Below are 12,870 nucleotides of genomic sequence, written 5' to 3'. Positions count from 1 at the left end.
TATACAATTATCAGAAAAATGTTAATTTTAGGTCACTACCATTGTTTAAATAAATGTCAACAGCATTTGGGGGAAGAGTGATGCAGAGAAAGCTGGAGATAAGAAAGAAGAGACTTCTACAATAAATAAAGTGTTATACATAATTGCAAAAGGTTAGTCATCATTTGGTATTGAATTCTGTTATGGGGTACTGGGGTTCAAAGGATTATTAAGCTCTTCTGGCCCAAAAGGTGAAAAAAATTACAGTTGACAAAACATAGTATTTGCCTCAAGTAAAAAGGGGGAATCATGAATTCCTTGTCAAATCAAAGCCATCCTAATCTCTTAAAGAAGACCCTCAGGTCACAGTAATTTGTGAAAGGTCATTTCATACTAAGGGATAGGGAAAAACAACTCTCGTAAGTGTAATATTGCTTACATTGATGTGTGTGTGTGTGTGTGACAGAGAGTAATTAAGAATAGAAAAATCATCAACAGTTCATGGATTCTGATGAAACTGTTCTAATTTCACCATTAAAGAACTTTCAAGAAAAAATATTTTTGTTTTTTATTATTTTTAACTTCCTTAAAAATAATAAAAGGGGGAAGACATTACATCTATCTCTAGTTTTGTGGAAACTACTTTACTAACATTTAGTATAGTAAAATTATTTTTTATAATATATTTTAATGTTTTTTTACAGAAAAATCATCATACTAGTAATGAGTCACCTCTTAATAATCGAATTGCCTGTTTTATTTTTTATCATTTTTTTTAGATCTTTTCATATTTACTAGAAGCTAATAATGAGTTTCAACAATTAGCCACTGATAAGATTCATTTAACGGTATCTGTATCTTATGTTTTTCCAGCTCCTAAGTCAATTTAGAGTCCCTAAAATTATAGTCTACACCATATACAACAAGTGCTATCTCCTACCACCACCTTGATCAGAACCTATTATAGGAAAATCTGTCACCAGAACAAGGCTTTGACTAAGTAGAGAGAATTTATATTCTGATTTTAGTTATCTAGATATAGCAATATTCTCTCCATTATTATCAGATAATCAAGACAATCTTTGGATTCATTACCACCAAATACTAACAACCAATGAGAACTAGATGTGATTTACTCATCATATTCTGAGGTATTCAAATTGAACAAATTAAATAGCCAGTCACTAGAAAGTCTGCCTAAAAACCCAAGAGGAGTTCAAAATTACTGCCCATCAGAACTTAAAGAAATGGCATATAGAAAAGGTCTCTATGATCTTTAAGCAAGGAATATTCAGAAGTGAGTGTGATTCTTAAAAGGTAGGTATGTTACCTGGCCAGTGTGGATCAGTGGTTGAGCAGTGACCCATGCACCAAGAGGTCACCAGTTTGATTCCCAGTCGGCACATGCCCAGGTTTTGGGCTCTATCCCCAGTAGGGGGTGTGCCAGCGGCAGCCATCTCTCATATGGATGTTTCTATCTCCCCAACTCTCTAAAAATCAATAAAACATATTCTTTAAAAGCATTTAAAAAAAAACCCTGCTAGGTATGTTCCCTAAGCACTCCTAGAATAATAAAGGGTCATCAATAAAACCAAGTAAGTCCAAATTTAGCTGATCTTCATTCAATATCTTTTATTTCCTGTGATATAATCATTTATGGTATAGAATTATCATACACTCACTACAATCACTACATCAAGTAACAGTTTTTGTATGTTTCTGTATGTTTTTGTATGTCCCTCTCTGTAGTCCTCCAGAGGTTGGATCCTTTCTGATCTCTTTCCATGAGGTTTCAGGACTTTTCAGCCAGGAAAAATGAAAATGAAGCCCAGCCGGTGTGGCTCAGTGGTTGAGCATCGACCCATATACCAAGAGGTCGCCGGTTCGATTCCCAGTCAGGGCACATGCCCAGGTTGTGGGCTTGATCCCCAGTGGGGGGCATGCAGGAGGCGGCCAATCAATGTTCTCTCACACTGATGTTTCTCTCTCTCTCTCTCCCTCTCCCTCTCTAAAATCAATTAAAAAAATTAAAAAAAAAAAACAAACTTGGTAGCTTTCTAATTAATCATCCTCTAAGTCTCACTGATTTCTTCTGGTTCAATCTTTCTAAAGATGCAGCAAAACATGAGCCTTGGGCAATGTTTTTTAGATGAAGGCATCACTACTTGCTAAAAAGTAGAAATTTTTGCTTTTGCCGGTATTCTCCTTAATTCTGTTGGCCTCTTTGACCCAATAGATCTCTGGATCAATATCATCAATAAAGGATAACAAACTCTGGGTCAATGCCAGACCCACCAGAACCAATTATTTATTATTATCATTATTACTTTTTGTTAATCCTCACCCAAGGATATTTTTTCCACTGGTTTTTAGGGGGGAGAAACAGAGAAAGAGAAAGAGGGAGAGAGAAACATCGATGTGAGAGAGACACATTAATTGGCTGCCTCCTGTACGACCTCAATGGGGCTGGGATCAAAAAGGTATGTGTCCTTGACCAGGAATAGGTCCCCGGGTGGACGCTCTACCACTGAGCTAAATCGGCAGGGCCAGAACCGATAATTTAAATATAATCTAATTTTTCCAAACTAAATGCAATTTTTTTTTTAGCAAAACCACTTATGGTTTATTTAAGCTACTTTCTTTACCTCTTCAAAAATTAATGTTTAGATTATAAAGTGCAATATATTTTCATTGGAGAAAAATTAGAAAACACAGAAAAATGAAGAAAACGATAACCAAATCAAAGACAACCAAAACAAAAACATCCTGATTTACAGTCTTCCAGTTTAGGGAGTATATATGTGTAAAGGTTTCTTTTCTAAAACTGGAGATTATTTTATAATTTTATTTTTTACTTAATATATTGTATGCCTTAAGTCTTACAGTTATTATAGGATTTTGGTGGAGAGAGAAAAACATGTAACAGCAAAAGAAAAACTGATTCCAAATTCAGATGAGGCCATTTCTTCTTCCTTTCTTTTGTTCAACAAATACTGCTGTTTAATCAGCTGTGAAAATAGAATCAAGTGTGTGACATCTGGTGATTTTTGTTAATGCAGTCTGGTGCTGCCAGCGTGACATTTTGTCACCTGTCCATGGTCTGCTATTTTTAAATTGTTCTTGTCAGGTAGCTATCTTTTAAGTATAGTGTAAAAATATAAGGTTTCGAAAACTGGAAGGTATACTTGTTTTTACTGAGTTAAATGATGCTAAAGAAATCTGAGACTGTGTCCCACTTTTCACACTGCAAGGGGCCTGATAAATGGGGGTGAGAGGGAATAGAGGGAGAATTTGGAGAATAGGGTTTCATATGGTTTTTCAGACTGTAAAAATCACAGTTCTATAAGCTCAACTCACATTCATATTTAAGAAACCAGTTGTTAAAAAAAACAAAACAAAACAAAAAACTACCTCTACAGTTATTCAAAGTGTCAGAGCCCAGCTAAACCCATACTTCTATATGTCCAAAATAAAAATTAGAATTTTTATTAATTCATATTTATGAAAGTCACCTCTTCATTTCTGCAATATGTTATGTGATAGGGAACAACTCTAATCATCCCCATTTGCTCTAAAAAGTTAAGTCCTTCAAGAGACCTTCACATAACAGAATGTGAGTGCCATGTTCTAGAAATGATTAGAAGACAAAATGGATATTCTATTGGATTCTGTTTCCCATCATTTTTCTCTATAAAGTTGAAGATATATTCCTTCAGAAACAGTACCCATAAGATGCAATAATACGACATGTAAGAATACAATAGAATGGTGTTGAAATCCCTTTCAAGAAAAAATGATAAAAGTTTGGTACTATAATATTCTAAATATGTTCCCAAGAAGCAAAAGCTATAAGCTTAGTTAGACCTGAGGTCAAATCCTTGTTTCTTTGCATACCAGTAGTGTATAATTTTTACCATGTGCCTACATTTCCTCATTTCAGGCTATACTCTGAAACAACTAAATCAGAATTTCTGGAGATAGTACACAGGATTAAAGGACCTATAGTCTTTTTCTTTTAAAATTCTCAAATAAAAAAAAAAAAACACTCTCAGGTTATGACACAGCTATATTGAAAGGATCATTGGGCAAATTAATGGTAGGTACCTATTTTTTTTTTTTTAAATCACTCAATCTCTATCTACAGTCCCTCCTCTTGTATAGAACAAGAACAATCACATGATTCTTACTAACTCAGAACTTGTGCCTTAAAAGTTTGTGGAATCTGCTAACTTTTATATAAGACAAACTCATAAGAACTGAAGGGAGGTAGCACAAACATAGAATTAGAGTAACAATTCAAGTAAAGAGAGAGTATTATTTTTCTGAACAAAGTGTACTGCATATGCACTTTTTCTAAAACAAGGGAACCTCAACATTCCACAAAAAGGGCCAATTTTGTGAAAGGATATATACCACTAAATTTAAATTGTACTGAATAAATTAAAAATGCCTCTATAACACGAAAGGGGTGGCATCTATTCCTTCCAAATGTCTGTCAATTTAAATGTTCTACAGCACTATTATCGGAAGATAGCTATTTTTTCCCCAGAGTATGTACTTGAAAAGCAAACCCTTCAAGATCAGTTCTCAACTGACACCTGCTCTTTTCATTTCTCAGATCTCAGTTACATGAATGGGGAAGGAAGAGAAAATTCAAATATATGAAAATGTTTCATCAGTCACTACCCCCAACTAGTCAGCCAGGCCTACTCTTCCAATGTAAAATGAAGACTACAAGGGGATGAGAAAAAGGTGATCTTTTCCTGTTTTTTTGCCAAGACGTCTGCTCTATTGTGCTACATCAGCCAAGGGACAGAACCTTGTCTCTCAATTCACCTATTGCCCAATGCACTGTGGTTGATATTTCCATATTAATCTTCTCTCTTAGTACTTTGTCCTCTTTGAATATTAATCCTAAAGGAGGGTATGATTAATCAAACCTAATGACCTTGGATTTCTAGGGGTTCCCCAGTGGCTAGATGAACTTTTCCTTCATCATTAGTAACAAGTCAGAGGACCACTGTAAAGAGGGTAAATGGATTAACCTTTTCCCCTATCACTTATCTCCAAGGCCAGAAATCCCCTTAATCTTCCCAGTTATGAGAAGAGTTGAATATTCCTTCAGTCCACTAGAAAAGAGGGCAGAAAACAATTCCTCCCAGCCAGGCCTCACTCTTATCTCTATCAACCCAAGGATTTCTGTACTTAGAAAGAATAAAGAACAGCCCGGCCAGTGTGGCTCAGTGTTTGAGCGTCGACCCATGCACCAAGAGGTTGCTGGTTCAATTCTCAGTCAGGACACATGTCCAGGTTGTGGGCCAAATCTCCAGTGGGGGGCCTGCAGGAGGCAGCCAATAGATGTTCTCTCTCATCAATGTTTCTATCTCTCTCTCCCTATTCCTTCCTCTCTCTCTAAAATCAATAAAGAAAAAAAATTTTTTTTAAAGAATAAAGAATGGTTTTAATTAGTTCATCACTCATCTCAAAACTCTCCTCATCTCTTGGAGGCATTATCTCAAATGAAAAGTCATACATTAGATGTGGTAAGAGACAACAAGTGATGATTAAAATGTTATTCTATTATAACCAAGAACTGTAATTTGAGATCTTTAAGAAGCCAAAACTTAGTCTAATTTTTATTTAAGTAAGGGTTCTGTGATCTAATCAACACTGTAGAAGACATTCCTCAGGGTACTGTGAAGAAAGCCCAGTTTGACTTTTCCTCTACATTACCTGATATTTTTATCATGAGGGAGGAGAGGGGGAACCTTTTAAATGTGCCTACAAACATCTTCAACGCTGACCTAGTATTACATATAAACATAACTGGAAAACTGTAAAAACTCTTTACTAAAACAGAAATCTTATTACTTCCTGAACTTCCTACTCTGTCATTTCTCCCATTAACCCATTCTTCCCTCTGAATCAAGAAAACAGTTAAACAAAGGAACTTCTTACTGAATACATTTCTAAGATGAAATATCACTGTGAACATATTTTCACCACATTCACTTTAAGTACATCATGAGGTACTTGGTCATGACTGTGATATTCTGTTTTATTATATCTTCTTTACATTATTCAGACATGCAATTTTAGAAAGCCAACATAACTTAGGAAGATTATTTTCCTTTGCCCTATGGGTGGTTTATGAAAATCATAATCATTATTTATATATGGCAAATACAAAATTTTGACAACTTGCATTTGAAAGCTTTCAACATTTAGCTGCAGTCTAGCTAGAAGGAAATATTGTAGGAATATAAAGGTTTAATTTATTACCCAGGCCAGGCAGTAGGAATACTACCACCACTACCAGCCAAAAAAGTGTAGATGCCACTTGAGCAGTTTCTAGTGTCAGGATCTTGATCTAACTCCATGAAGTAGGTGCTTTATTTTAACGATGAGGACACTAAGACTTTGAAGAGGCTAACTAATTTATCTAGGTCAATAGCTAACTAGAGGCAGAGCCAGAATGCAAACACAAGTTTGAGTGACTGCAAAGTCAGAAAGGCTGAGTTGAAATTTCAGCTCCTCCACAGAGAATATAAAATGTCTACAAGAATGTTAATAAAAATAACAATCTGTATTATCTCTAGGTAGTAAGTTTCAGGTAATTTTCTTCACTTCCCTTTTTGTCTTTTTTATGTACTACTTGAATTTCTTACAATGAGAATGTATTGTTTTCTAAAGAAAATTGAGCTCCAAAAGAAAATACCAAAACAAGCATGCATATAAAAAAAAAAAAAAAATCAATGACTTTCTAATTTGAGTTTTGAGACCCTCAAAATAGTGTTCCCATGTTCAAGTTGAAGAAGGGATATAAAAGACAGGAGGGAAAACAGAATGGAGTAGAGGGAAGTGTTTTTAGACAGACTCATACAGAAGCCACACAGAAACCACATGTTAGATCTCCTAGCCTACCACTTTTCTTTTAAAGCTCAGTTCACCTAGATGTTTACATCTTTTTATTTTTAATTGATTAGATGTTTACATCTTTTGACCCAGAAACCCTCTCAATGATTTTCCTTAAGAAAAAGCTATGTGCAAGAACTTGACCATGGCAGCATTACCTACAATAGAGAAAAAAGTTGGAAACAACCTAAGAGTCCAAAGTTAAGGTCTATCAATAAATTATAAAGATCAGATAAAAACATGTTTAGTGTTTGGGAAATAGAAAAATAAAGAATATGCCATCATAATGTTTATTTTTAATTACCCTTTGTTATTATAATTTGTTCCTTTTTAAAGTCAAAAGTTACTTAAAATCTTTCTTTAAAATGCTAGCATCATAATTATGTTATTAGAAATAGTAAGGGTCGCCCTGGCCGGTTTGGCTCAGTGGTTGGAGCATTGGCCTGCAGACCAGAGAGTCCTGGGTTCGGTTCCCGCTAGGGGCATGTATCAAAAAAAAAAAAAGTAGTAAGGATCAAACACATGATGCCATAAATCAGATCTAGAAGTCTTTTAGCTGGAAAAGGGAAGCAGGAAGCTCTAACACCCTAACCAGAGGACAATGATATGATGATGTAATTGATCATGGGAAGTGGTCCATTAATAGGAAATCAGTGTGGGAGGTATGATGAACTGAGAAGTTGCAACTATATTAAGGCTATAAAAAAGTACACATTAAATGCCTCCCAATTTATTAGGACATATATCTATAAGTACAATGCAGAAGGCTTTTATAGATGAAATCTCACATTTGCAAGTGAAGAAATTTATGCAGAGGTAGTTAGACAATAAAAGCCACTGCAACTGGAATAAGGTATTTACATTACTTTCTTTACACTTTGCCACTGCTACTCTGAAAAAGCAGGCCACAATAGCACCTACTTAAACAATATCCACAAAATTATAGAAAATTATTTTACAGACTATAATCTAAGATCCTTTTATAATATTCTATTGCTAGAAGAGAAGAATACAGACCAAGATAAAACAGATATGCATAAAGAACAAAGGCTGAATATTTTAGATTAGGCTTATAGTTGTTCAAGGTGGAGAAGGAAGACAAATAAATGCAGCCTTAAAGATATTAAAAACACAAAAGTCTGTGAATATCATTGGTTTCTTTTTTAACATCATTCTCACTTCTAAGTGAAATATGCTTTAAATTACCAAGTACCTAATCTTTCAACTGAAGACAGACATGGTAACAGTGACTAAATATAACAATGAATAAATGAGATTTTTTTTTCTACTTCTGAAGGCTTTAAAATATAGCTTTTCTCAAAATCCTTTCTTTTCTTTTATAGTCTGTTAACTACTTTCTTTTCACTGGCAATTGAGGACCGCAGCAGAAAATCATGAGTGTGACAAGAAAAGGATGAAATGGATTCCTGGTGCGGCTTGAGGAAATGACTATCAGGTGTTCACAGTCAGTCATCTACTATATAAGAGCCTGGAGAGAACCATGGGGATCAAATTCCAGAGGACATAAGGGTTCATACAAGATGGACATCCCTATGGCTAACTCTTTACAGTTTTCAGATAGTTAAGGCTCTAAACCCAAGCATTGTGGATATTTCAACAGAAAATTTCCATTACAGTATTTAAATATACCATAGGGCCCCTAAAAAGTCCTATAACCTATAAAAAGAACTATCTGTAATTATGAGTGTAACATCAGCCTCTATCCTGAATTTACATGGGCTGTAAAAATAGGAAGTCCTAATATTGCTGATGCTGGGACTTTCTGCCTTATATTTAACCGAAACGTTTCCACACTTTAAGACCTTTTCCTTGTATTTTTAGCCTTAGAGAATGCAAAGGGGTCGTTGGCTGCTCTTAAGTCTGTGTAGTGTTATTTGATTATATTTTAATAAATGAAACCCTTTTCTATGAACTTCCCTGAAGTAGTCTTTGGAGACTAGTTTACTAAATCTCATATTTCCTTGCAATATACTTGGACTTAAATGAATTATCCAGGTTCAGCTATGGATTCCAAATGCACAAAGCCCAGAAAATCTGGCTTCTGGTCCCATGCTATAACTGCAACCTCAGCTGCCCGACACATGCTTCTGCCAGACATTAAGATTAAAGCAATCAACCTTGAAAATCATAGGTAGCTAAACCCAGGTTTTAAAAAAATCAACTTCAAATACATTCCACAATGCTTTACAGAAGCAAACAAAAACAAACAGAAGACAAACAAAACCAAAAAAAAAAAAAATCACAATTATTAAAAAGCTGATTTTTGTTTAAAACACCAAGCAAGGAATGGACACATGAATATTCCTAACCTGCAAAATGATTCCTCCACATTATATCAGCGAAACTCATTGGTGGGCCACTGGGAGGGTAGTGTTTACCTTTCAGAGGCTCATGATCAGTCCTTATCATATCCATTAAGGAGTTCTCCAACGAGTGCAAGTTAAAAGTGTCATAGGGCCTACTCCGATCCTAAAAATAAAAACACAGAACAACAAGACAATACATAAAATTACTTCATAAAAATCAATAACCATCATTTGCTTCTTGCCATGACATGAATTAAAATTCCAGATAGTTCTAATAACACACAGTCATTATTTTCATTAAGAATAATGACTTATTTCAGCCCTGGCCTGTGTGGTTCAGCGGTTAGAATGTTGGCCTGCACACTAAAGGGTTGCAAATTCAATCCCTGGTCCTGGTCAGGGTCATGCAGAAGGCAATAAATCAATGTGTCTCTCTCACATCAATGTTTCTCTCTTTCTCTTTACCTCTCTCCCACTCCCTCCCTTCCACTCTCTAAAACTCAATGGAAAACATATCCTCAGGTGAGGATTAAAATAATAATAATAATAATAATAATAATAATAATAATGACTTATTTCAGAATGACACTAAACCTACATTAATGCTAGAATTAAAAAAAAAATAATGACTTGGCGACATTAAGTTTAATACAAGTTTCCATAATTAATTAAACTGCATCCTTTTCCCTAATATTCTTTTATGTGTATGTCCCACTACTTCAGACAGACTTTGTCTCAAATGAACTAAAAAAGTAAATTTGAAAGTTAGAGTTGAGTGAATTGACTTTGCCCTCTGCCCTTCACCCTTCACCCCCTGCCTCCACTGTCAAAGGAAGACTCTACTCAAATGAATAGAAATTTTTTCCCCCCTGGAGGAAGACCATAATTAAGAACTATCAGTCTATAAACAGAATTACTTTCCTGAAAAAACAAAAAATGACAGTAGTTTCAATGCAATTTTATCGGATAGCTTTAATATTTATTACTGATAAGGTCTATACATTAGGTATATATTATAAAAATTAAAGTATGTCCAAAGTACTAAAATTACCTTTTGAAAAGCATTCACATGAAAAAACTTTAACCCAAGGTAGTGTTTTCATGATGTTAGATTCAAAAACATTTTGAAAGCAGAAAGTTAACAGAAAATAAGTAAAGAAAAAAATAATTCTTCTACCACATTTCACTCTAGCCCATGGGAGACCATCACCTATAAATTATTTTTAGTAGTCTGAGCCTAAAAGAAAGTGCAACTCATGGCCTAACTTACTACTATAGAACAGACTTATTTTGTTTTTGCTTAAGAAAAGCAAAATAAACATACACATCAACAACCACACAAATCAGACTACAGCAATAAGAGGTTATTTTCAGGATCTTGTATAGTTAATCCAGCTTTGCAAATGATTACTTATCCTCTCCTATGAACAACAGAATAACACGATGAGCAAAAAATAATACAATGGATTAAAACTTCAGCTACAGTGACCATTTTTTAGATTCGTCTTAAACTGCTAGAAAACTGTTTTCTGGAAAGCATAGCTGTATACCTTATCCAGGGAGGCAAAAAGGAAGGTGACATTTCCTTAGCACTGAGCAAAAAGAAAAAAACAAAAACAAATAATGTAGAGGATTATTGAAAAAATTAACGCAGTACATATGCATGCCCTTCCTAAGATGAGCCCTGAACTAAGTAAGAGTACTAGAACAACTGTAAACAATTGTGGGCTTTGGGGTACATTATGATCCAACTCTCCAGACTGCACCTGAAATTCCTCCCTTTATGCAAATGAGAAGATTGAGCTAGATTATTTCTAATATCCCTGATAACCCTATCCTTTTGTTGTTGTTGTTTTTTAACTCATAGAGGAGGAGTAGAGATGGAGGGCACAGATTTTACAAACCTTTAATGCACAAATTGTGGGCCACTCCCCTACTAGGCCGTGGTAGTTCAGAAATAAATGCTATAGCCTAGTCCCTGTAACTTAGTAGAAAGAGACAAAACCAGTTAAAATAAGAGTATGACAGGTGTTTTGACAGAAGAATGCATGCAGTACAATGGAAACAAAGTCACATCTATTACTTAAAGAGCATATATTTGTATATATATTATAATTTTTTTTAAAACTCACATCCTAAGTGTCTTGAACATGAACCTGTCATATGACAAGACATAAAGCTTGTTTTAGTTATTCTCAGTGGCTTCAGTATTCATACTAGTAAAATGGCATCTTACCTGTGAGAATTAGGTTGAAATTACTTACGTATTTATTTTATTCACATTGTGTTTGCCAGAGAACAAGTAGTTAACATTTCTTAGCTTAATGACACTTCTCCCCACCCCCCATTTTTTTTTCTTTTTAACATTCATCAGTTACCTGTCTCTACCGTTGGGTAAGAAAGAGACATGGAATATTTTCTTCGGTTCTCCAATTTAGTCTCTTTATAATTTAAGAAGGTCCTTTCCTTTACCTTTAAGGTCTTCCTGGAGATCATTTGTTTTGCTTTGAGTTCAAGTTATCAGTGGAAACTTTAATTACTTAAGGAGTAAAGTTGAATTTCCAAAATGCAGGCTTATCTTTCTCTGTAAGAGGTATCATATTCTTTGCCCAAAGAAAAAACCAGAGGTAAAAGAGTGTGCTGATGAAGAGGCAAAATGACAACCTATTTATGGCACTGACAACCCCATAATAAATGTCTAGGAGCCTTGTATCACATATGTCCACACTTCTAACCCTGCAGACGTGGGACTGTTTGAAGAGAGGCTGATAAAGTGAAGGGACTATAAGAAATGCTTATTTGAAGGCATTCGAGAATCTTTCCAGTCAGGACAGTTTCTTTTGTTCATTTAATTCTTGATATAATCTTCAAGATAGATAATGACATACTCATTTTACACATGAGGGAAATGAGGTTCAAAGATGATGCAAGTTGGGATCTGACCTCAAAGCCAATACCTAAGGAGTATAAAAATCTGTCCAAAAAAGTTAATCCCATCCCATTTAGGATAGTAAATGGCAGCTCTATAGTACACAGCACTGCATCTAATCACTGATGAAATAAATGATCTTCCTAGTCAGGTGGCAGTGAGTTTCTGTCAGAAGACAGCATCAGATATTAAATGACTACTGGTCAGGAAAATTGGAGGATGTTTGAAGGGGGTTCATTATACCTGAAGTGGTTCCCAAACTGACCAGATTGTCAAAATCACATGTAAAACAGTTTAAATGTAGGTTCCTGGTCTTAAGCTAAAACCCACTTAATCATAATTTTAAAAAATAATAAATGTCCCAGGTGACTGACTAGATTTGAGAGCCACTAGGCTGGATGATTCTTCAAGTTACATAAGCCTTTCCACTCATGAATCTGATCCGAAGAACGGGACAGTAAAATAAGGGAAGGGACTAGATGGACAGCATCAGGAAATCAGGCCTGGCCACTTTGCCAAAAGTCAATTTTGCAGTCTTCCAATTGATTGTGAATTAGAGAAACAATTGGTGGTCTGGTTTTTAAAAGTACAAACTTTGAAGTCAAACAGCTGATTTTCAAATTCTGGCTCTGCCACATGCTGGCATGTCACTCTGAACAAAACATCAAGCCTTGATTTTCTTCATCTATAGAGTGGGGGGTAAGCCTGGGCTGATATGGC

General features: G+C 35.1%; 1 protein-coding gene across 4 annotated transcripts in view; it reads right to left on the bottom strand.

The window, feature by feature from the left end:
- CPEB3 (cytoplasmic polyadenylation element binding protein 3) overlaps positions 1-12,870 on the bottom strand; it is a 200,246-nt gene that overhangs the window by 111,294 nt on the left and 76,082 nt on the right. For 2 of the 4 annotated variants that reach the window (XM_036265384.1, XM_036265383.1), the window contains exon 3: positions 9,294-9,384. In XM_036265384.1, coding sequence (XP_036121277.1) covers positions 9,294-9,384 — 91 coding nt within the window. Of the gene's footprint in view, positions 1-9,224; positions 9,385-12,870 lie in introns of all 4 variants that reach the window. The other 2 variants (XM_036265381.1, XM_036265382.1) reach the window with 1 other exon arrangement.

The sequence above is a fragment of the Molossus molossus genome, unplaced genomic scaffold, assembly GCF_014108415.1.
Source record: "Molossus molossus isolate mMolMol1 unplaced genomic scaffold, mMolMol1.p scaffold_m16_p_17, whole genome shotgun sequence".
Taxonomy (NCBI): Eukaryota; Metazoa; Chordata; class Mammalia; order Chiroptera; family Molossidae; genus Molossus; species Molossus molossus.
The sequence above is the reverse complement of the archived record's forward strand: the minus strand, read 5'-3'. Positions and strand labels throughout refer to the sequence as shown.